Source organism: Symphalangus syndactylus, chromosome 7 (assembly GCF_028878055.3).
Source record: "Symphalangus syndactylus isolate Jambi chromosome 7, NHGRI_mSymSyn1-v2.1_pri, whole genome shotgun sequence".
Taxonomy (NCBI): domain Eukaryota; kingdom Metazoa; phylum Chordata; class Mammalia; order Primates; family Hylobatidae; genus Symphalangus; species Symphalangus syndactylus.
Window position 1 is genome coordinate 66132747 of NC_072429.2, and position 25683 is coordinate 66158429.

At 37.9% G+C, this 25683-nt stretch overlaps 1 protein-coding gene across 9 annotated transcripts in view; it reads left to right on the plus strand.

Moving 5' to 3' along the window:
- PXDNL (peroxidasin like) overlaps positions 1-25683 on the plus strand; it is a 479632-nt gene that overhangs the window by 371406 nt on the left and 82543 nt on the right. For all 9 annotated transcript variants that reach the window (XR_008658991.1, XM_055286430.2, XM_055286431.2 and 6 more), the window contains 5 exons: positions 4063-4175; positions 6800-6956; positions 17916-18024; positions 19768-19925; positions 21732-23226. Coding sequence is in view for 8 of the 9 variants with exons in the window: in XM_055286430.2 (XP_055142405.1) it covers positions 4063-4175; positions 6800-6956; positions 17916-18024; positions 19768-19925; positions 21732-23226 (2032 nt within the window). In the remaining variant the exon portion in view is untranslated. The remainder of the gene's footprint in view (positions 1-4062; positions 4176-6799; positions 6957-17915; positions 18025-19767; positions 19926-21731; positions 23227-25683) is intronic.

A 25683-nucleotide genomic window follows, 5' to 3' on the forward strand; every position in this document is an offset into this window, starting at 1 on the left:
TGCAAGAAAATGGTGGAGGTTTGTTGAATGAAAGAACAATGGGGTAAAGAAGTTTAGCATTTTGGAAGAAAAGTGGTAAAGGTGACAAAACTTGGGATCCTGAACAAAAGTTCTTTGCAAAGGAATTTGAAGCAGAGACTTTATTCCAGCAAACAGTTTGCAAACTGGAGAGACACAGCCCCTAATGTAAAACAAAGGTGCATTCCAGAAAACAGAGAGTTCAAGTTTTGTAGCAAAAGTTTCCACCCATGTTCCCAATCAGGTCCATTTATGCAAATGAAGGATTCAAACTTGCTGAGTTCTGATTGGTTGGTTCAGGTAAGCTCTGAAGGCCTTGAAGTTAAAAAGGTGTGTGTTTTCAGGGAACTCAGAGCATGTGTGTCACCTCTAGTCAGGAAATGGCTGTTTGGCTCTATTTTAAATTTAAGCCCAGTTAGCCACTTGGGATTCATCCTGAAGGATTGGATCTTTTAAGCTTCTATTTATTCACAGGAGCTTGGCTGAAAAGGAAAGCGAATGAGACTAGAAGATTATTGGTCAATAGGAAAGAAGCAGATCGCCTTCCAAGTCTAGATAAAGTCCAAATGAGGAGATGCAAGGGCATAGTGAGAAGAGCTTTGCTTTAGAGTGTGGTGTTAGATATTTCCAAAATATTATAAGTGATGGCACAGCTTGTGATAATGAGCAACTGTTGTGACAGGAGGTGAAAGCAGCTGGCGATAAAGGACATCAGACAAAGGAGGCTATGATGTGAAGAGTGAGACACTGGAGACTTCTTGATTGGATCAGGAGCATCACTGCCACATAGGCTGACCCTGGTCCTCATGAAATGTCCATTATGCATTGTCAGGCATCTATCAGCCATGGTCTCAGCATTCTGAAATGCATGTGTTAACTTAGAATATACCATGAGATTTAAATACATAAGAAAAATAAGATTCTAACAGAGGAACTGAACCTTTTTATCTTTCTCAGCAATAAATGTTTGATGTTACTATAATTTTTTCAGAAATACAGAAACATACAAGAAAGATATGATGAGAGCTCTTATTTTCTTAATCGAAGATCCAGCCTGGGTGACAGAGTGAGACCCTGCCTCATAAAAAAAAAAAAAAAAAAAAAAAAAAAAAAGATAAAAAGAACACGAGGAAGACAGTTTGGTAGCTTTCCTAAAATGCTACATATTTTACTACCACAGGACTTAGCTTGTGCACTTTTGGACTTTTTTTGTTTTATTTTGTTTTGAGATGGAGTCTCACTCTGTCGCCCAGGCTGGAGTGCAGTGGCTCACCGCAACCTCCACCTCCCTAGTTCAAGCGATTCTCCTGCCTCAGCCTCTCAAGTAGTTGGAATTAAAGGCTCGCACCTCCATGCCTGGCTAATTTATTGTATTTTTAGCAGAGACAGGGTTTCACCATGCTGGCCAGGCTAGTTTCAAACTCTTGACCTCAGGTGATCCGTCAACCTCGGCCTCATAAAGTGCTGGGATTATAGGCATGAGCCACTGCACCCGGCCACATGTTTAAATTTTTAAAGAAGTTTCCAAACTCTTTTCCAGAGTGTCTGTACCATCTTACATTCCCACCAACAATGTAGGAGTAATTCAGTTTCCCTGCATCCTTGCCTGCAATTTGTAATGTCATTATTTTGTATTTTCACCATTTTCATAGGTGTGTAGTAATATCACACTGTGGTTTTAATTTGCACGCCCCTAATGACTTCTGATTTTTAGCACCTTTTCATATGCTGACTTGCTATCTGTATATCCTCTACAGTACAATGTCATGCCTTTTGCCCATTCTCTGTTTGAAGTGTTTGGTATTTTACTGTTGATTTTTTGGGTTCTTTATATATTTTAGACACTATTCCTTTCTGCATATGTGGTTTGCAAGTATTTTCTCTGTCTATAACTTGCCCTTTGATACTTTCAGCATGGTGTTCACAGCACAGAATTTTTTATTGTGGTGAAATCCTATCATTTTTTTCTTTAATAGATTAAGTTTTTTGTGCAAAGTCAAAGGACTTTTGGCTTAAATATCAAAGATTTTCTCCTATTTTTTTAAATAATAGTTTTACATTTTATATTTAAGTTTGTTGTCCATTTTGAGTTAATTTTTTATAAAGTATGTGACTTAGGTAAAGGTTTATTTTTCTGCCTATGGTTATCCATTTGCTATTTTACCGTTGGTTGAAAGGCTTCCAGTGAACTGCTTCTGCTCTTTCGTTAAAATCAATGGAGCATATTTGTGTGGGTCGATTACTGCGCTGTCTGCTGTGTCCCATTGATATTTGTGTCTGTGTCTTCCGTTTTCCTGAATACCACACAGTCGATTACTGCAGCTATATGACCCATCTTAAAATCCAGTAGATCAGTTGCTCTCGCTTTATTCTTTTTTGTCAAAACCATTTAGCTATTCTAGTTCCTTTGCATTTCCACATAAATTTTAGAGTAATCTGATCTGTATTTATGAAAAAATCTTGCTGGGATTTTAATGAGGATTGTATTAAACCTGTATATCAACTTGTAAAGAAATGACATGTTTACTGTCTTTAGACTTTCAATCCATGCATATATGCTTATTCATTTTTTTAAATCTTTGATTTTGGACTTCAGTATTTTGTAGTTTTCAGTTTATAAGTACTGTAGATGTTTTGTTAAATTTATACCTGATTATTTCATGCTTTTGAGCAATTGTAAATGGTATTTTTTAAAAAGATCTGTGTCCGTATGTTCATTGATTGTATATAAAATAAATACTATCTGTATATTAATACATTTGTCTTGTATCCAGAGACCTTGCTGAACTCACTTTGGAGTATTTTTGATATATATTAGGATTTTCTACATACACAATAATTTCATCTGCAAATAGGGATAGTTTTATCTCTTCTTTTCCATTCTGTTTGCTTTCGATGTCCTTTTCTTGCCATGGTGCACAGGCCAGAACTTGCAGCACTGTGTTGAATAAGACTAGAGAGAACAGCTATCCCTGCCTTATTTTCTATGCGAAAAGTATTCACTGTGTTTCCTTGCTCTAGGGCTTTTGTACATGTTCTTTTCCAAGTTGTGGAAGTTCCCCTCTACTTTTATTTTCTTTCTGAGAGGTCTGTAACTCATAATGAGGGTTGAATATAGGCAAACACTTTTTATGTATTGATACTATTATGTGACTTTTCTTCCTTAGCCATTAATATGATGGATTATATCGATTTATTTTCAAATATTGAACCAGTATTGCATCCTGGGAATAAACCTTACTTGCTCATGGTGTATAAACCTTTTCATATTGATAAATTCTATTTGCTGATATTTTGTTAATGATTTTTGTGTATATGTTCATGAGAAGTATTTGCCTGTGGTCTTTTTTTTTTCTTTGTTTATAGTTGTAGTCTGGTTTTGATATTGGGGTGAGCCTCCCAAAAGGAGTTGCGAAGTATTCCCTCCTCTGTTATTTTATGGAGGAGAGTCTATAAAATTGCTGTTAAATTTTTTAAACACTGGGTCAAATTCTCCAGTAAAATAATTTTAATTCCTTCCTGGGGATTTCTTATTTGGGGAGTTTCAAGGATTAGGAATTCATTTTTTAATAGTTATAGAGCTATCTCAATTATCTATTTCATATTAGGTGTGTTATGGTAGTTTGTGTTTTTTGAGGAAATGAGATGCTCACTGAAGAGCTGGATCTTTTTATCTTAGCCACAAATAAATTTTGATCTTACCATATAGTTTTATTTCACACTTAACAAAAAGTACTGAGAAAGAATAATGAAAATCCTGTACCCACAGCTCAGCTGAAGAGATGCATGTTAAAAATGCAAATGTAGTTAAAGTTTCAGTGCATTCCTTTTGCCTAATTCCTGCTCTGGCCTCTGCTGTACTTGCCGCCAGCCTGGGTGTGATGCTTGTTATTCCCCTAGACATCCAAGTAATTGATTTTTGAAAAACTAGTGTGCTTAACCAATATGGCATTCAGGTTCATCCCTTTGACTCAGGGATGAGTTGGCATATGTTGACAAAAATGATATTATTTGACATGATGTTATTTTGGTTTGTTCCCACAGCTCTTGCAGTGTTTACTCAACTTCCTCAGGATACAAGTGTCGAGGTTGGAAAGAATATAAACATTTCATGTCATGCTCAAGGAGAACCACAGCCCATAATTACTTGGAATAAGGTAAGATCTCAACTAAAAGTACAGTAATATTAAAAACACTGACAGATGTATCGACCCACCAAAATGGAGGTAATGATTTTCATATTGATTTTTTACTGTTGTGACTTTTGCTAGCAAATAATACTTTTTACATTGCAGCAGGTTTATTTCCTGTTTCTTCTTCTTCTTTTTCTTTTAAGTGACTCTATCTGATTTTGGTTCAGTGTTTTGATAAGGTTTATCCTTTCTAATTTGCCTGGTGATGAAAACTTCATAAGCATAACTGAATTCCTCTAAGGAAAATTGGTTTTGACACATATAAATTAAGAGTTTAGTGGCTAATAAGAAACCATTTTAAGTTAATAACTCAGAAGTGGATTAAAAGTAGGTCATTGGCTGAAACAGGAAAGGAATGGAAAGCTTGGTGTTAAAGAAACAAGAAAAAGTAGTTCTGAAGTTGCAAAACCTGAATGGCTTTAAAGAAACAATAGCTCCTTATTTATACATCTTACGTCTTTTGGAAGCCATATTCTTCCAACATAACTACTTCTTCTGTTTTAAGTTTTTCATCAAAACAAAATGATCGGTCTCGGATTTCAGTGTTCTTAAAAATCTACAAATTTGCACACTTGAATGTCAGTTTTTGAAACATTTTGACAAAATATAAAATCTGTGAAAGGTTACAAAGCTGTTTTCCAAAACCACTTGGCTTATTTTTATTGCTACCATATATTAACAAGGACTTCTTTTGTGCTGTAGCAAGTCTCACATGCCAGTCTCTATGAAGGGTAAGTTTAGGGGTCTCAATCTTGAGTCTTTTGGTTCATGTCCTCTCACTAGTCTGAATATTTTTATAACCCCCTTTTAATTTGATATTATATCAAAATATTTTTACGCTAAAAATAGAAAGTGTCAAAAATATACATTTTGGGCAGTCTCTAAAGCCTTATTAGACACTCTACGACATGCATCATTGTATAATCACATCAGCAGAATATCTCAGCGTCTACTTTGTAAAAGGTAGCTTTTAATCACAAACTGAGTGCTGACTCTATGCCAAACATTTCACACACACTATCACATTTACTCTTCATAACAGTCCTCTTCAGCTCACAAGTTTGGAAAAGGTATGAGTTAGCATACTTTGCTACCAGCAATAGAAACGCCCTACCATAAGCAGATAAGGAATGTGCTGGAAAGCCATCTGATTGCTGAGACTCCAAGCAAATATTTCAGAGCAATAAATTTAGTCTGGAGTTCTGGCAATAGGTGAGGAGAAGGGAGCAACTTTGAAAGAAAATTTAGTAGTGGCCCAACCTGAGGCAGGGAAGGTGTGGTTCTGAAGGAAGGACCCACTAGGCCCTGTGACCTGTGCACCTGGTTGCCTCATCCATGCCTTGTGTCTGGTCTCTCTCATCCGCCCTCTCACCTGGTAGTGCCCTGCAACTTCTCACTCCCTACTCTGAGTTACCAGCTACCAATCACCTGGACTTGTTTTCGAGCATGGGGTAAAGTCAGCTGTGAGAATCTGAAGACCCGTGAAATGTTATTTTCACTCTAAACGTTCATGGTTACACTCTGGCCTATTGGCTATAGCTGGAGTGTGAGTTCTTTTGAAAAAATATCTCCCATCCTCTGTTTCCTGTGAGTCTTTTGGGGAGAGGCAGGGCAGAGGCACATCATTTTAACTGCAATTTCACAAGGCCAATTTCTTTTACTTTTTAAAATTAACTCCATAATAATGAAAATGTATGTGAATCTATATTAATTAAAAGTAAATGCACTTTAATAATAGCTCCTATAAAATGTTTTTATCTTCTTATATTTTTAATTGTGTATATATATATATAAAATACACATATCAGTGTAACTATACAAAACATATGAGTACATACAAGGAAGAAATAGAAGGGAAATTAGAAATATGTTAATAAAAATATTTTGATGTTTTTAGATGATGGATTTGTGAGCATACTTCTCCTCGTTAGTTTTTAATTTTTTTATTTTAGATATGGGATCTTGCTATGTTGCTCAGGCTACAGTACAGTGACATGATCATAGTTCATTACAGATTCATACTTCTAGACTCAAGCAACCCTTTTGCTTCAGCCTCCTGAGTAGCTAGAACTACAGGCACACACTACCATGCCTGGCTGACTTTTGTTCTATTTTTTTTGTACGGATGGGGTCTTGCTATGTCACCCAAGCTGGTCTTGAACTCCTGAGCTCAAGTGATCCTCCTGCCTCAGCCTTCCAAAGTGCTGGGATTATAGGCGTGAGCCACTGTGCCCGACCAAATGTAGTTGTCAGAATTATCTTTAGCAGTAAGCAATATATGAATCAATTGTGTCTATCCATTCACTGGAGTGATAATTTTAAAATAATTATTCTGTTAAATAACTACATGATTGAACTTTTGGTTATCATATTTAATAATCAGAGAGAGAGAAAAACCACACTTCCTAGAAACCTCTTTTCCTCTCTTCCTTCTCTCCACTAGATCCATGTATCTCCTCCAGTACTTGACACACAGGAGGCATGCAATAGATGTCTGTTGAATAAATGAACCCACATTTAAAAAAGTAAATAAATGATTTTTTAAGGAACCACACCCATCCAGTGACAACTCTTTTTTTGCTCCCTAGGAAGGTGTGCAGATTACTGAGAGTGGTAAGTTCCACGTGGATGGTGAAGGCACGCTGACTATCTATGACGCAGGGTTCCCTGACCAGGGAAGATACGAATGTGTGGCTCGGAATTCATTTGGCCTTGTTGTGACCAACATGTTTCTTACAGTCACTGGTAGGTGTCTGTAGCTCCATTTACAACATCCAAATAACTGTCTTTGAACAGCTTCTACCCCAATCCTATTTGAAAGACCTCACTAATCATGCTCTCTTATACTTTCTTTCTGGTCAAGTGTGTTTATAGTCAAAGCTGTTTTATTCTTTTTAAAATAAAAAAAATTAAATATCAACAATCTTAAAGGATATAAAGTGAAAAGTAACAATTTAAAGAACGTAAATAGCAAAGATTTGCAAATGTATATCCTGTTTTCTTAAAAACCAAAAATTACAGAATGCAAGATGTATTTATAGCCAAAAAGTGGAGCCGGAGGTGGAAGCATAACATGGAATTCAACATGTATTACGTACTCTAGCCTAGTATGTTTAATCCCAGTTTAAAATTAGAAATCAATCCATCAAACTCCCAAGTAAACTTTACAACCACTAGAACAAATATCTCAGTGTTTGCAGGCATTTATAATTGGCCAACTTAATTGACATAGCATTTTACATTCTATCATCAATCTGGTTATATAGCTGGAACCCTCTGCAGGTTGATTATATATAATGACTGTTTAAAATACTGTTTACTGTAGTCTTATAAAAATATTTTTTTCGTTTTTTGATTATTTAGTTCACAAGGGACATGGGAGAGTCCATTTGTAGGCAGACTTGAGTAGACTGTACTGAAACTGAGCTGAGGTTATTTACAAGTGGAGACAGGCTGTTAAGATTGCCTGGTGTGTTCTCTACATGGGGAGGCATTGAAGGAAAGCACAGCATGTCTGCATGTGGGAGCTGACATTAGTGTTGCTTTTTTTTGCAAATGGGTTCAGGAGTTTTTGCTGTATTGACAATCCACGGTTGAAATAAATGAGTTTAGCTACAAGCATCTGGAGTGTTATTTTGGGCTTTGCTCAGCTTTCAGTTTCCTTAAAAATGAACAAATTTCATAAATATGGTTTTGCAGATTCTTTTTTACCTTTTAGTTTTTCCAGGCCTTATGGGTTTATAAAAGAGATTGGGTAACTGTTTTATTATGTACAATAATATTTCATAACACAGGCCTGATTAAAAATCGATTTAGCTTATCAACTCATATTTATAAAGATTTGCCATTTTCCTATCATATGAATACTTCCACATTCTTCCACTTACATATTCTGAAATATCAAACTTCTGAGCATTCATTTTGCCTAGGTCAGTGGTCCCCAACCTTTTTGGCACCAGGAACTGGTTTTGTCGAAGACAATTTTTGCACAGACCGGGCTGGGGAGATGGCCTTGGGATGATTCAAGTGCATTACATTTATTATGCACTTTGTATCTATTATTATTACATTGTAACATATAATGAAATAATTATACAACTCACCATAATGTAGAAACAGTGGGAGCCCTGAGCTTGTTTTTCTGCAACTCGATGGTCCCATCTGGGGGTAATGGGAGACAGTGACAGATCATCAGGCATTAGATTCTCATAAGGAGTGCACAACCTAGATCCCTCACATGTGCAGTTCACAATAGGGTTTGTGCTCCTATTAGAATCTAGTGCCCCTGCTGATCTGACAGGAGGTAGACCTCAGGCAGTAATGCTCACTTGCCTGTTGCTCGCCTCCTGCTGTGTTACTAACAGGCTGTGACCAGTATTGGGGATTGGAGACCTCTGCCATAGGATCTTCAAACCTCAGTGAGGAGTATGGATTTATTCTGAAGGTGCTGGGGTTGGGAACCCCTGGTCTAGGTATTTTAAATAAAATGTATCCATACTGTAAAAATGTCTTTTGTAGAATAATATTCTTAAAATTGTAACAATGTAGTTTAGTAACCAGCAAATATTTGTCCTAATAATGTCAGAGGTTGTTTATCATATAAAATTGCTTTTTATTTTTTTTGAGATGGAGTCTCACTCTGTTGCCCAGGCTGGAGTGCAGTGGCACAATCCCGGCTCACTGCAACTTCCGCCTCCCGGGTTCAAGCAATTCTTCCCCAGCCTCCCGCGTTGCTGGGGTTACAGGTGCCTACCACATGCCAGGCTAATTTTTTGTATTTTTAGTAGAGATGGGTTTTCACCATGTTGGCCAGGCCTGTCTTGAACTCCTGACCTCAGGTGATCCGCCCACCTTAGCCTCCCAAAGTGCTGGGATTACAAGCGTGAGCCACTTCGCCTGACCTAAAATTTCTTAATGTTACAAAGTCTTAGTCTCACTCTGCTATTCTCTATGAGTTCATGGTTTTCCTGATTTAAAATCTGTGGTAGTTGTGCTTCTTATAAATTTATGGAGTTCATGTTTTGCTATTCAACTATGTATGAGACCTGTGGAAAAATGCCCTTGAGATAGTTTGGGAAAAAATTATTACAGAATTTATATTAATATCACCATGTTTTAGAAATCCTAAAAATCTTTACCATTAAACAAACACACATACAAACATCGTCTCTGTCTGTATTGCCCCTCTATCTTGCTCTTCCACATACACAGAAGCACTGTAATCACAGTGAAAAAACATTTCAGAATCTCCAACACAAGAATTTCATCTTCTTTAACAGAAATTTAACTAATTGTAATTATACATTCGTATTAAAAGCAAAACATTCAGGCTGGCTGCAGTGGCTCACGCCTGTAATCCCAGCACTTTGGGAAGCTGAGGCAGGCAGATCACAACGTCAGGAGTTTGAGACCAGCCTGGCCAACATAGTGAAACTCTGTCTCTACTAAAAATACAAAAAATTAACTAGACATGGTGGCGCTTACCTGTAGTCCCAGCTACTTGGGAGGCTGAGGCAAGAGAATCACTTGAACCTGGGAGGTGGATGTTGCAGTGTCAAGATCACACCACTGCACTCCAGCCTGGAAGACAGAGTGAGACTTCATCTCAAAAACAAAACAAAAGTAAAACATTCAGTAAAATGTATTAATCACTTTATTTACCAGATTTTAGAATAGTGATAGCATTCAATGATATTCTGTTCTATGGTGTTGAAACAGGCTATAAGGAGATAATAATACAATAAAATAAATGTTATTCAACAAAGAAAAAAATTTTTGTCTCTGGGGCATTTATATGTCAATATGAGGGAAAAGTAATTTATACCAAATAAATTTCATAATGTTAGAAATATTTTTTAATAAAGTAAAAGAAAGATGAAAGAATACAAATTTAAAAGTTTTGAGTAAATTTAAGATCCAAGACAAGGAGTGTGTATGTGTTTATAAAACCCAAATTAGCAGAATAAGGGGAAATATGGCAAACTAAAGTAACATTTTCTGAATGTTTTGTGACTGAGACCCTTTCATTCACCAGGTCATTATAACTAAAAGGAAAAGTTCATACATTACAGGAGGATTTTCCATCTTGATGCCCCCACTTAGTTACTGTAGAATGTTGTAATTCCATTTGTGGAGTAAATGACACAAGTAAGTGATCATGACTTTTGAGTTTCTCATTTACATTGGGAATTACGGCCATAGAAAGTAATGCACAGTAATGAAAAGTACACAACCATCTAGGCATTATATAAAATTTACATTTTACTGACTGATATTTATAGCAGGGCGTCTATGATAGCAAAAGAACAAAAAGATTTCCACAGTTGTAATTTTTTCAGAAAGCTCATTTTCCCTTTAGAGTTAATAGATTTGTAAACAGTTTACATAAATAACCTGTAAGACTGATACAGTGTTTCCTGGGAATCTATCCTTTTGTTTAGGATGTTGTCAATGTATTTATGTCAGCAAATATTAATTCTATTTGCCCACTTCTCTCTTTTTTCTAGACAATATTTTGTATCTAAATGCTACACATTTTATTTAGATAAAATATTTATATATTTATTGTTTTTTAAAAATATTTAATAATAACTTATTGTAACACTCCCTATATTAACTACGAAGTGCTAGTAAGTGCTGTGAAGTATAGACTCATTTCATGCTTGTGAAAATGATTCGGTTTGACTGAAGACACAACACATTTATATGAAACATTAGAAGTGTGAGATAGTGAGAAGAAAACCCTGGGTTAAGCCATCAGACTTCAATGATCTCGGCCACTTTGGATAACTTCCTTACCCATAACTGGAATTGATTTTCTTATTTTTTAAAAAGGTGGACCTGAACTCTCTCAAGAGTATTTCTTGGCATAGAATTTCTATGTTTCCATGATAGAATTCAAACAATAGTTATGAAAATAGTGCAACGGTAATGAGGAAGCACTTTATGGCATGTCTGTGATAAAATAGGAACACTTTTACACTGTTGGTGGGACTGTAAACTAGTTCAACCATTGTGGAAGTCAGTGTGGCGATTCCTCAGGGATCTCGAACTAGAAATACCATTTGACCCAGCCATCCCATTACTGGGTATATACCCAAAGGACTATAAATCATGCTGCTATAAAGACACATGCACACGTATGTTTATCGCAGCACGATTCACAATAGCAAGGAGTTGGAACCAACCCAAATGTCCAACAACGATAGACTGGATTAAGAAAATGTGGCACATATACACCATGGAATACTATGCAGCCATAAAAAATGATGAGTTCGTGTCCTTTGTAGGGACATGGATGAAACTGGAAAACATCATTCTCAGTAAACTATCGCAAGGACAAAAAACCAAACACTGCATGTTCTCACTCATAGGTGGGAATTGAACAATGAGAACTCATGGACACAGGAAGGGGAACATCACACTCCGGGGACTGTTGTGGGGTGGGGGGAGGGGGGAGGGACAGCATTAGGAGATACACCTAATGCTAAATGACGAGTTAATGGGTGCAGGAAATCAACATGGCACATGGATACATATGTAACAAACCTGCACATTGTGCACATGTACCCTAAAACCCTAAAGTATAATAAAAAATAAATAAATAAATAAATTAAAAAAAAAATTCTTACCATTGAGACATTGAACTAATATGTGGACAAAGTGAAAAATGCAAAGATGACCCAGAATTTATTAAATGAAAAACTTGGAGCATGTAACATGCATATACTGGTTTAAATTGTATGAAAATAATCCTAGGCAATGTTATCGCCTCTGAAATTCCTAGGTAAGTGTCCAATTGTCTGTGGGGCACCTCATTTTGGTGGACCCACAGTCCTTGCAATTCCTCATGTTAAAAACTGATCTTGAACGGATCGAATCTGAACCCCTGGTGTTTCCCCAAAGACTTTGTCTCCTCCTAGCATGCCTTCACAGCAGAAGCAGGAAGCTGAGCCCTCACGATTTGTCTTCCTCCCCAGCTCCCTTACTCCAACTCAGTGCCTCCCTGGTCTTTCCTTCCCTAAAATTGCTTCTTTTCCACTTCTCTTCTTTATGTGACTCCTGTTCTATGGCTCAGCCTTTCATCATTTTGAATGTAGGTTTGGAAGTAACTTTCCAAATTACCCTCCCACCCATAATATTCACTACTTCAACTGTATCCTTAACCCAATAAATTATTATCAAACTAAATCGATTGAAGATTTAAGGCTACATTAGCTGACTTTAGGTTAGTGGGACCTTTTCTTTGAAGTTAATGAAATAACCTATACTAAACTCATAGGAATATTAGTAGTAAAAATAAAGAGTTAACATTTATTGAGCATTTACCATGTGTTCCAAATGCTATACATTAATTAACCTATTCAATTCTTGTGAGTTCTAGTTATCTTTCAAAACTCTGTATAAACAATTCACTATTTGAATTATTTGACATTTTAATCCCAGTATTTGTCATGGTGTAGACAAACATCAATTTCTAAGTCACTGAAGTTATTGCAGAGTTATGAGTGGACAATAAAATATCAAAATATTTTCATTAGTTATATTTATTCAAACATTAATGAAGTGAAATTGGTAATTGAAGAGTTTTAAATTGCTATTTTACTACATTTTAAAATTTACTCTGAATACGGTATAAATTAGTTTACAAACTAATTAAGAGATACATGACAATCTTTGCTATCTTGCCAAGCTTTTAATTTTATTTTCTATTTTATTTTTGTCAAACTTTAATAATACAATGAGTGGAGAAATATTTTTGTAAACAACAGCATCTACCCAGTATACATACACATACATTTGTATTACCTTTAACTGTGTTAAGGGTAACACATTTCTCATCCATTTTATACATAAAATATGCAGTGACCACATACTTCTAGCCTGAGATAAACGCTCTCAAAATTTTAACATATACATTTTAATATGTGTAAGTAGCATTTCCAGATTTTTTGTGTTGTAGTGTTTGAATAGTTTAAACATTATAAAGAAAACAAATAAAATGTCATAATCTAAGCACCATAACCTTAAATAAAGTAGATGGTGCCTTTCCTTTTCCAGTCTCTGAAAAAACAGTGGAGCTCTCCAGGGCAATGAATTGGTTTCCATGTTTAATGATGCAAAATGATGAGTAAGACAGATTCTCTGCTGTTGAAAGAAAATGATTTCATAAAGGCAGTCATTACCATCAGTGTGTATGCTGTGGACATGTCTCTGGTGTCCTAGGACAGCCCTCACATGTGTCAGTGTTAGCATCACTCTTTATAGGGAAAGACTGAGTATGATAAGACCTATTTGGTTATGATAGGTCTGCTAATTTTCTTCCCCAAGGGGAAAAAGGGGGAGGATAAAAAATACTCAAAACCCAATTGGTAATTGTGAAAAAATCTCAGCCTTTATTGAGGTCTAGGCATTTTTTAGCAAGGGTGACAGAGGAGCACAGCTGTTCTGTTTCTGCATCCCATCTCTAGGTCCAGTCCCCAAGTCACCCAGAGCCAGGCCTTTCATGCAGAGCAGTGAGTGGCCACGTGGCCTAAGCTCCCCCTTTTCTGAAAAGACTCAATATTACCATTTGATTTTACCATCAATAGTGGTGATAGCCTCATAGATGCAGGGACAGGATTGCAAGTAGATGTGCATCAATAACTTTAAACATGTTTATTTTGTAAATATACTGAAGCCTTTTTCTCATTTTTATTAACCCTGAGAGTTAACAAAGAAAAATGATCTAATTGTCCCTCTACTCCTGTAAAATTTTGCATAAAAAGATGGAGAATATGCTCAGAATTCTCTGATTGTTCTATTCCTTAAGCCACTAACTGAGAAGATTTTTGAGACAAATAACTACAACAGTATTGATTAATTCTAATGTGTCCCCAACACATTGGATTTGCTTACATAGCACAGTGCTGTTCTAAAGAAATTTATAAAAATATTTTTGCAGTTTGTACTAAATCAAACAAAACAACACTGAAATCAAATGAATAATAAAAGAGTTAGTTTTAGTTTACTCTTAAACCACATAAACTTAAAAAATCATAACTGACATAAAAACGAGAAAGCTTTATTATCAAGAATGTTTTTGTTTGACTATATCACATATTTAATGTGCTTTTAAGAATCTGAACAACTTTATGTGTTTTCTATTTGTGTAGTTTAGAGTTTAAATATTTCAAAGAATATTTGCATGCTATTCCATTTTTAAAAGTTTCTTCTCCTTTTCACTTTTACACACTGGTTGACTTCTGATTCATATAAATAAATAGCAAATCATATTGACAGTATAACACAGTATCAATTGATAATCATGTGAGGATACAGATTGCCTATAGGTTTAAAACACATTAATCGTGAAAGCCACCTTATATGTGCATTGCAACACGCGGTTTTAAAAGAACTTTGCGTATCTTTGCTATCTGATAATCACATCAGCCCTGAGCTCTGTGCTGAGCAAGTCTTGCTCTCTCCATTTAATGGATGAGCTAAAAGATGAAGACAAGTGCTGCAAAATCCCTATGCTTGTAAATCTTATACAACTATAACAGCAAAACAATTTTATAAACAGAATAACAGCAAAAATATCAATCCAGTTCACATTCACATATTAAATGATGGTTTCCTGAAATTTATACTTTATATCAACTTCTGTCCACCATTGTGAATAGCCTTTTAAGTTTTGGCATCTCAATAGCACTATGTCCTGTACGGTAACTCAGTCCTAGCACACAACCTTCTTACTTCCAAATCAAAGTAGACCTTTGATAACATATCTTGTCCCAGATGCAGTGGCCCAATGACAATACTTGCCACAAACAGAAGCATGTAGTTAATGCTGCTTTCTGTATTTGAGGTCCAAAAGTGAAGGAGTAAAAGGGACAAAGAAAAAGCTAATATGTTGATTAAATAATCAAGTAATACATGCCAGTGCAGATTGATTTGATTGATTTTAGTTTCTTTATTTCTAAGGTAAAAGTAAATTAAGTAGGCTCATTCCTACTGACTTTTTTTGAACACATAAGGAGACTAATGTAGCTATATTTATAGTATTGTTTTCTCATAATCACAGTAATTATACTGATTGATTACTCAATTGGTTGACTAATTAATTCATTACCTTTGATGTCCATACTCTGCTTTCGTCATCCTTGCTATGTATGTAACAACTATACCACATCTAATATTACATATTTTAATTGGATTATTTTATGGTTATCTCTTTCTAGTTTTCTAATTTTTACCTTAAGCATCTTTTAAGTGTCCATCCACGTATGCCCAGACAATTCTAACTGTTGTATGACATTCCACATTGGACATCCACAACATTTTCCTTGCACACTGGTATGGTTTGGATTTGTGTCCCCGTCCATATCTCATGTCCAATTATAATCCCCAATGTTGGAGGAGGGGCCTGGTGGGAGGTGATTGGGGTGAGTTTCCCTCTTGCTGTTCTTGTGATAATGAGTGAATTCTCACGAGATCTGGTTGTTTAAAATTGTGTAGCCTCTCTCCCTTTGCTCTCTCTCCTGTTCCAGCCATGTAACATGTGCTTCCTTCCTCTTCACCTTCTGCCACTACTGTAAGCTTCCTAAGGCCTCCCTAGTGATCCTTCCTGTACAGCCCTTGGAACTGTAAGCCAATTAAACCTCTTTTTTTTTTTTATAAATTACCCAGTCTCAGGTAGTTCTTTATAGCAATGTGAGAACAGACTAATACACCCATACTTCCACTGCTGTACAACCAACTTTCTACAATTCCTACTGCACAAAGTTGCAATAAACATTCTCATACATACCCTTGTGGATTTCAATTATAATTTTTCTGCATATATGCATGGGATTGAAATTGCTGGATGAGAGGATGTGTGCATATGCAATTTTACAAAGTAACAACCGCCATCTCCCCCCCGCCAAAAAAAGGCTCGAAATACAATCCCCAAAATAGGTGTCAATTCCACAGTCCTATCAGGCTGCCTGAGGATTTCTAGGAACTCTCACTCCTGTCAAAATTTGGCTTTAACCAGCTTTTTAATTTTTGCTAGAATAAGCATAAAATGGTAGTTCATTGACACTTTTTCATTTCTGAGGTTACAAGTGATTTTGAGCATGTTATATCCTTATTAACTTTTGAGCTTTCCTCTTTTATAACTTGCCTATATATTTTTTTCTTTGTGTATTATAAAGTTTCTTTGTATGAAACAGAATATCATTTCTGCATCAGAGTTTGAGATTGCAAATATTGTCAGCTATTTGTGTCATTTATTAGTTATTTTGTTCATGTTCTTGAAATTGTTAATTTCATCCAATTGAATTAATCAATTTTTGTCTCTTTTTTCTTTCAATTATCTTTAGCTAATGTGTGGTCAATCCCATGTATTTTTTGGACTAGGAAAGGCAACATTGGCCATTTAAAGCCTCAATCTTGTGGTCATCATAAAGGCTGCAATGACTTGACAATGGAGCCACCTACTTACTCACAATTGCTGCACATAATCTAGTTTGCCAAGAAGGATTTTCAGCATGGTCCTGAATTTTATTCTTTCCTTATAATATTTCCATACCATTGGTATTTTTTTTTCTTAAAATTGTTTTGTATTGGTGGTCTTTTTAAGACAATAAAATCTAGGGTATATAGATGGTCATAATATACAGGAATTTTCCTGTAATATCTAGATGGAGAATGCTATACGGGCCCATCTATTGTCAAATATATATGCTTAAATATGTATAGAAACACATATATAGATATATACATATATAATAGCATCATACTATATTGTGGTAACACCTTGACTTAGGCTTATATTAATTACTTCATTGTGAGTTCTTTTGGATAATACATACAATACCTTCCTATTACTATTTAAGTTTTCGATCACTTTTACTTCCCTAAATGACATTATTTTCAAACTCAACATTTAAAGCTATATTGACTTTTGCTTTCAATATTTAGCAGTGCTAAAAAGTTATTGTTTTCATTGTCTGTGTCATATAAATGTTACTGTACTTTTAGTATCTCAAAAATGAACTAGATACTGTGCTGATTATTTCTCTGATATGAACTGTAAATACTCATTCGTAATTATTTTTATTTAGTATTTGTTCCTTTACTGTTAAACTTCTTAAACCATTATTTGAAGACGATTCAATAGATTGGAAATAATCAGCTGTAAGTAAATAGCTTCCTTTGTCTACAGGATTCAACTTTGCAGTATTTTCACATGTTGGAGAGCTATAAGAAAAGCATAAATTAATTTTCCCATAAATCTTATTGAGAGTTCAATTCTTGCCTTAAGAAGCCTCTGTGGGATGGGAGAATATTTACTTTGCTTTAATGTTTAACATTAAAGCAAGGTGGCTGAAGAGACAGGTATTTCATACCTTCTCCAAGATGACAAATTGCTGACAAACTTGGATCCCGTGTGAATCAGCGTTGTTCAAAAGGAAATATTTTACATAGCTTTACTAGATTTTGGAATACTTTAATTCCCTAAATAACATTGTTATTGTTAGATGAAGCTTTGCTTCAAGATAATTACCTATCTCTCTGCAATGGGCATTATCATGTAGATATTGTATAACATTTTCATTGTCTTAGAGGTTTTAAATGTAATGGCATTACATTTAAAAATGTAATGCCATTCATATCATATCATGCCTAACTTCAAGTTCTGTTTGATATTTTTAATCATGGAATTGATTTTCAAAGCTTTACAGGATAGACAAGCTGGCGATGACTTTGTTGAATCTTCCATTCTTGATGCTGTACAGAGAGTTGACAGTGCAATTAACTCCACACGAAGACATTTGTTTTCACAGTAAGAATTTATTTTATATAGATTGAAAATTTGTTTTGATTTCTGTTCTACTTAGTTTTTATCATCTCCATAAGTCACATTATAGTGCATAAGATTGCAAAAGAGTGCTTTCTTTAGTCTTTGTGTATGCATCCCCATCTGGGCTAGCCATCATTATCAGTTCACCCTAAAAAAGGGGAAACTTCTTCCCCATAGAATCTAAATGGCGTTAATTTATGCCAAAGGTCCATGCTATACAGGCTGACAATAGACACTAGGCAATGGGCTGGGTTACCTCAGCATCCACCAAACAGTGTCAGATGCAGTGGTCCTGCAATGTGTGAATTGAGAATGATTATCAAGTTGAACACACTTCAGTATAAACTGGGAGCCTACGACAAACATTATGTTTAGGATATTTGGCATTTTACATTATTTTAATTTGAATTGGAATGTTCATGGACTAGTGAAACCTTCCAATCCCATTAACTTCTCTGTGTTTGTAACATCAGGATGCATTAAGAAAAAAATGATTGTTGGTTTCATCATAATTGAATAAAGTATATATTCAGTATTTGCAGTTAGTGGTCAAAAAGGGACATCATAAAATCCCAAATTGAGTCTCTTCTGGCTTCCTGCACATCCATAAATAGAACGGCTTTGTGGTCATGCATGTGTGTTCTAGAACCACACAGCCGATTTATATTCTCTTCTTGATTCCTCACTTCATTACTTTCTGTCTGGGTGACCTTGGGCAAGTGACTTAACATCTTTGTACCCCAGGCTCCTTGCCTGTAAAGTTGGGATAACAGTAGGATCTACTTCATGGATGTGCTTGCTAGGAAGAAAAAATAAGATAATATGTAAAAAGTGCTTCAACAGTGCCTGGAGAATAGAAAGTGCTTAACCAAAGTGAGCTATTAGCATCATTATTATTATTCTGTGACCTCAAGTTATTAAGATTCAAGGCATAGAGGATGAGATGTGCCTCAGTTGACCAAAGTCTCTAAAACAGTTTGCTTCACATTCTCGGTGCTTTTAAATTTCTTTTTAACATATTTGGTTCAGTTCTACAAATGTGCATAAACTGCTATTATGTGCTGGTCAGTGGGCTTGGTATTTGGGATACAAGATAAATAATAGGTCAACATCTCATCAGTAACCTAGTTCTTTCTTTAGCAGAGGAGACAATATGTCAGCAATTCAAGTACATTTTACTGAGTATATAAGAGACATATTTAAGGATACAGGAGTACTAGGGAAGATCGAGTGATAGCTTGTCAGAGCTCTCAGTGAAACTCTACAGGGAGAGTGAGGCCTGAGGAGGATTCAAAAGGCAAGGAGGAATTTCTAGGAGATTACACTCAGTGAAAGAGAAGACACAAAATGCCAAGTCCTGCAGACTGAGAGTATTGCATAGTACATCAGAAAGTTTACTGAGCCCCCTAGAATCCATTAATCAACCGACCCCTCCAGTTTAGAACCCCACCATACCTGTTGTTTACTGCATAAAACTATTGTTTAAATCATCCATTCATTAAAAATGTATATTTTTGAGTTCAGCACTGGGACTAACATTTGGAATAAGTTGTTAGCAAAATAGGAAAAGAACCCACAGCTCCTCTGTAGAGCCTCTATTGTAGTGGTGGAGCTTTCATTCTTCTCAAACGTTTGGGAAATGCCTTTTTAAATGCACAGTATTTGCAAGCTTCATGGATTCTGCTGTTTTGCCTTGTAAAGAATCATGTGCTTTGTCATTTGCAGAAAACCTCACACCTCCAGTGATCTGCTGGCTCAGTTTCATTACCCGCGTGACCCACTGATTGTGGAAATGGCAAGAGCAGGGGAGATTTTTGAGCACACACTGCAGCTGATACGGGAACGTGTGAAGCAGGGGCTCACTGTGGACTTGGAAGGCAAAGGTCAGCCACAAAGCCATTCTGTTCTCAGCCTACAGCCCACAGCAAAACTGACCACCACCTTAGCAATGGACACTGAACTTTTAATCTCCAGAATATCATGGGATTTAGAAATTAATTTACTCACTACTTTTACCAAATAAATGCAGATGTTTCTCATAGGAACTGTAATTCCAAAGTAGGGATGATAAATATATATTCAAACTTGTCTCAACTTTTAACAGTTATATATATAGAGAACAAATCTAGGGAACCTACATTAAGTGAACTCGTGTTTCAAATGTAAAAGATATTATTGTGTCTTATAGAGAAATGCTTTATTACCAGGGGAATATTCTTCTACTTATCCTTGCAATCACCTGAATCATTCAGTGAATTTACTTGAAATTTCTTCTACCACTTATAATATTTATAATCCCTCCCCAGTTCTTTTGATTTTTGTTTTTTGTTTTTTTTGGTTGTTGTTGTTTTGTTTTTTGGTATATCCAAGTTCTTGTGTATTCCTTTTTAAAACCAGACATGTACATAGTAAATGTCAAATGAGATGATACAGAAAGCTTTCAGATTTTCTAAGTTGTTCTCTTTCAAATGAAATAGATGAATGTGATTCTTTGCTATATACTATTTGTGCTGTGAGTGCAGCATCAATTTCTATCGGCTTACCCTTTCTTTATTCTCCTTCAGGAAATCAACCAAGACGTGGTGCAGAAGGCCTATCTGTGAGCTTGCCTCAGCCCTTAGAGCTCTGTACAATTTCTCTAACGGGCATTTGACTGTCCCTGGTCACCCAGTATGATGGCTTTACAAAGCTTCCTTAGCCAAAATATCCAGATACCCAAGATTAAGGTATCTCAGGATCCAGCCAGGGATTGGCTAACACGGATAAAGTGCAAATGGTCCCATTATTGGTTGCCAGTTTCTGAAGATTAAATAAGGATGGTAACTTTTAGTATGACTTAGTGAACAGTCTTTGTAGCACTGGGAGAATGCTGGAATTTTAAGCCCTGTTAAAAGGTAGAGCTTAAAGCATGTCCCTTATTATTTTGCCCGTTTGCCAGGGAATGACAGCTTATAGTAGTTCAGAAAGTTGCTGCTTAATCCCTCCTTGTCAAGTATCATGTGGGTTAATATTCACATGATCCATATTGATATTTCTTTGACCTTATTCTCTGGAGGCACAAAACTTGAGAGAAAAAATTCTGAAACGAAAGAAACAAAAATCAAGAAAACAATTCTGGGATGTGGTGGAGCAAATCCTTGCCAACATCGTTCTTGTAAAGGCACAGAGTAGAAGTTAGGAGCTGGCTGGCACCTGTTCTCTTTCCATTTTGCTCCTTCTAGCAGCTAGCCATTGTTTACAGGATGAACGCTCAAAAGTAATCCCGGGTCTTCTAGAAACATCTTTTAGTGTCTGGCTGGCACCTGTTCTCTTTCCATTTTGCTCCTTCTAGCAGCTAGCCGTTGTTTACAGGATGAACGCTCAAAAGTAATCCCGGGATCTTCTGGAAACATCTTTTAGTGTCTGGCTGGCACCTGTTCTCCTTCCGTTTTGCTTCTTCTAGCAGCTAGCCATTGTTTACAGGATGAACGCTCAAAAGTAATCCCGGGATCTTCTGGAAACATCTTTTAGTGTTATAGAATGATCCCCCCTTTTGTTGTGACCTAACGAAATGTTTTTGGAAGTAAGAAAGGCCTCTGTCCACCCAGGGCGGGCGGGGTGGGAGGTGGTTCCTGCAGCACCTGGAGTTCCAAGTTGCCCACGCCCTCCCAGGCCCGCCCTCCTCACGGCTTTCGCCGCTTGCCTTTCAGAATTCCGGTACAATGACTTGGTGTCCCCGCGCTCCCTCAGCCTCATCGCCAATTTATCTGGATGCACAGCTCGCAGGCCTCTGCCAAACTGCTCTGACCCGTGTTTCCATGCGAAGTACCGCGCCCACGACGGCACGTGCAACAACCTGCAGCAGCCCACGTGGGGCGCGGCGCTGACCGCCTTCCCGCGCCTGCTGCAACCGGCCTACCAGGACGGCATCCGCGCGCCCCGCGGGCTCGGCCTTCCTGTGGGATCCCGCCAGCCCCTCCCGCCGCCCCGGCTGGTCGCCACAGTGTGGGCGCGCGCAGCGGCCGTCACCCCCGACCACAGCTACACACGCATGCTCATGCACTGGGGCTGGTTTCTAGAGCACGACTTGGACCACACAGTGCCCGCGCTGAGCACAGCCCGCTTCTCGGATGGGCGGCCGTGCAGCTCAGTCTGCACCAACGACCCTCCGTGCTTCCCCATGAACACCCGGCACGCCGACCCCCGGGGCACCCACGCGCCCTGCATGCTCTTTGCGCGCTCCAGCCCCGCGTGTGCCAGCGGCCGTCCCTCCACGACGGTGGATTCAGTCTATGCACGAGAGCAGATCAACCAGCAAACAGCCTACATCGATGGCTCCAACATTTACGGGAGCTCGGAGCGGAAATCCCAGGCTCTCAGAGACCCTTCGGTGCCTCGGGGACTCCTGAGGACAGGCTTGCCGTGGCCTCCCTCGGGAAAGCCCTTATTGCCCTTTTCTACAGGCCCACCCACCGAGTGCGCGCGAAAGGAGCAGGACAGCCCCTGTTTCCTGGCCGGGGACCACCGGGCCAACGAGCATCTGGCTCTGACCGCCATGCACACCCTGTGGTTCCGGGAACACAACAGGGTGGCCACGGAGCTGTCCGCCCTGAACCCCCACTGGGAGGGAAACACGGTTTACCAGGAAGCCAGGAAGATCGTGGGCGCGGAGCTTCAGCACATCACCTACAGCCACTGGCTGCCTAAGGTCCTGGGGGACCCTGGCACTAGGATGCTGAGGGGTTACAGAGGCTACAACCCCAACGTGAATGCGGGCATCATTAACTCTTTTGCTACTGCAGCCTTTAGATTTGGTCACCCATTAATCAATCCTATTCTTTACCGACTGAATGCCACCTTAGGTGAAATTTCCGAAGGCCACCTTCCGTTCCATAAAGCGCTCTTTTCACCGTCCAGAATAATCAAGGAAGGTGGGATAGACCCGGTTCTCCGGGGGCTGTTTGGTGTGGCTGCTAAATGGCGGGCACCCTCCTACCTTCTCAGTCCTGAGCTGAGCCAGAGGCTCTTCTCCGCAGCTTATTCTGCGGCCGTGGATTCGGCTGCCACCGTCATTCAAAGGGGTAGAGACCACGGGATCCCACCATATGTTGACTTCAGAGTTTTCTGTAATTTGACTTCAGTTAAGAATTTTGAAGATCTTCAAAATGAAATTAAAGATTCAGAGATTAGACAAAAACTGAGAAAGTAAGTATGCAAATGTTGCCTGGATTTAAACATTTCTTAGGAGAGGTAAAAGTGTTAAAGGTCATCTTGTGTGGCTGGAATTTGGTTCCCTGGGGGTGTTGCAGAGCTTTTAGTACTTGTTATTGTTGGAGAGGTTTAAAATTAAAGGAAGGATTCACCAGAAACTGAAATCCCCCTTTCTGCTCCTTTTTCTATCCACCTCCTTGGAAATGCAAATATTGCTGCCTCCTATTAACGTGCATTTCAGTTAGGAGAGATGAGGTAAGCATATCTAGCCCATTCCTGTTCTGTGGTAATCCAAGCAAGGCCCTTTTCTTGATATGAGGGCATACATTCGATATAAATTTATAAAATAAACTGGCCCATCACATAGGCCTTCTTAGGGAGAGAAAAGTAGTGATAATAAAAACAAATTATTTTTTGTGATAGTTCTAAACTCATGGTCGGAATTTAAGTTGGGGCTTTTTCACTGCATCCTTAATGTCTTTCAGTAAAGTATTACTGTTACTTTTTCTATATACGGGATTTGAACTTTCATTAAAACTACAAGTATACATTTCCAGGAATGAGATTCAACTGTTCCTCATGGTCACCAACATTCCTTCTTTAAAAATATTTTTTTTAAAAAAGTTTCACAAAGAAGCTTTGTCTGTAGTAGGTTAAATATAGGAGACTAATATTTATTAATATTTTAAGGTATATTTGTGTGAAATATTTCAAAGAAGTTTAAAATTACAAGTTCTATAGCCAATTGTCAAGATTAGGCCTTTCTTTGCAAAACTAAGGCTATAAATACTTCTGTGTCAATAGAATTTGTCACATATGTGGAATATCAAACTGTGAAAATGTGTAATGTATTTAAAAGAAATCGGAGTACCCTGCAGATTGAATTTGCACATTTCTTTTGGAAAGGACATTGATTTGGATTCACGAAGACCTGGTTTAAATCTCTGTTCTACCACCCAATAGTACCGAGAGCCTGTGAAAAGTAAACAGTTTTCAATCTCGGGATACCTATAAAATGAGAAAATAGCACCTTCTTCTCAGAATTGTTTAAAGATTAAATTACATAAAATGCATCAGATACTTGGCCCCATTCCTCCTACATCATAGGCAATCAATAAATGTTAGCCGTAGATGTTTTATTATAACATGATCATTTCAGTTGTCAGGGGCATTACGATATTGCACATCTGCTCAGATCCAGCCCTGTGAGGCGTGGGAGCCGAGATGACTGAAACAGCATCCACACAGGGAAAGCCTGACAGCATGCGGGAGAGCCAGGGAGCTGCTGTGACCAGTGTGGAAAGGGCTTGGTAGAAGTCGCGATTAAATGCTGTGAGCACACAGAACTAAGAAATGGAAGGCTCACAGCAAGCCACTGATAAGAGATGTCATTTGATCTGGTCTTAGTTTAAGAGGCTAGATGATGGGGAACACCAGGTGGCATCTGGGGCAAGGGACTGGAAGCAGGAAGGCATGGGGTTGAGTGTCAGGAGGAGAGAACAAAGAGGTAATAGGGGACGGGTTTTAAAGAGGCTGTGTGCTATGCAAGGGAATCTGATCTTCACTCCGTATTTAACTCTAAAGCAAGAGAGTGACCTGAAGAGAGACTCTTCCCTGACATGGTAACTGGCAGGCATCTGGAAGGTGTATTGCAAGGAGGAGAGACTAGCATAGCAGCCAAGAATCCCACAGCTGCTAGAGTCATCCAGGAGAAGCTCAAAGATGGCACAGATAGGCTTGTGGCCATGTATGCAATCCTATCAGAATTTTAAATGTTTCCTGTGGGTAGAATACCTGGATTGGAAAAAGTTAGGGGTATGAGGTCTTGTGCAATTTGAGTCCCACTTCTCCATTGGCAGCTAACTTGTAAATTCATCACAAATTAGAGTACCCAGAATGTTTCTTCTTACAAATTTCCTGTCCTAAATTCCTCCTAAATCATGTGGTTCTAGTGTTAGCTGTATTAGCCTCCACTGCTGGCCACTGTCCATCCTTACAGTGGCCGATGTGAAGTATGAGTGGCCTTTCAGACGGACAGCAGCTGGGGAGACTGCATTGAGCATTCAGTCAGTGACCTTTCTATTTGTTCCTTTCATGCCTATGGGATATTGGCCCCAAGAGTTTATGCAGCCTAAACATTGAGTCGTTATCCTTGCCTGGGAGAATGTTTGAACTAGTGGAACTCTACGCAGCCTGGTACTTGGCATCAGCCAGAGGAGGAGAGCATTGCTGACTGGCATGGGTGGGTTGCCAGAAGTCAGTAAAAGCCAGATGCTTTTTGCTTAGGCTGTCACAGATGCCTGACTTTCTCCTTTCATTAACGGCAAATTTGTAAAATATGAAACATATACTCATTCAACTATGAGTGCAAAGTAAATAAATTGGAATGGTTTTTACAGTGTCAGTCCTCAAATACATAGATTGCAATTTCTCAGGAGCTCCTGAAGATGG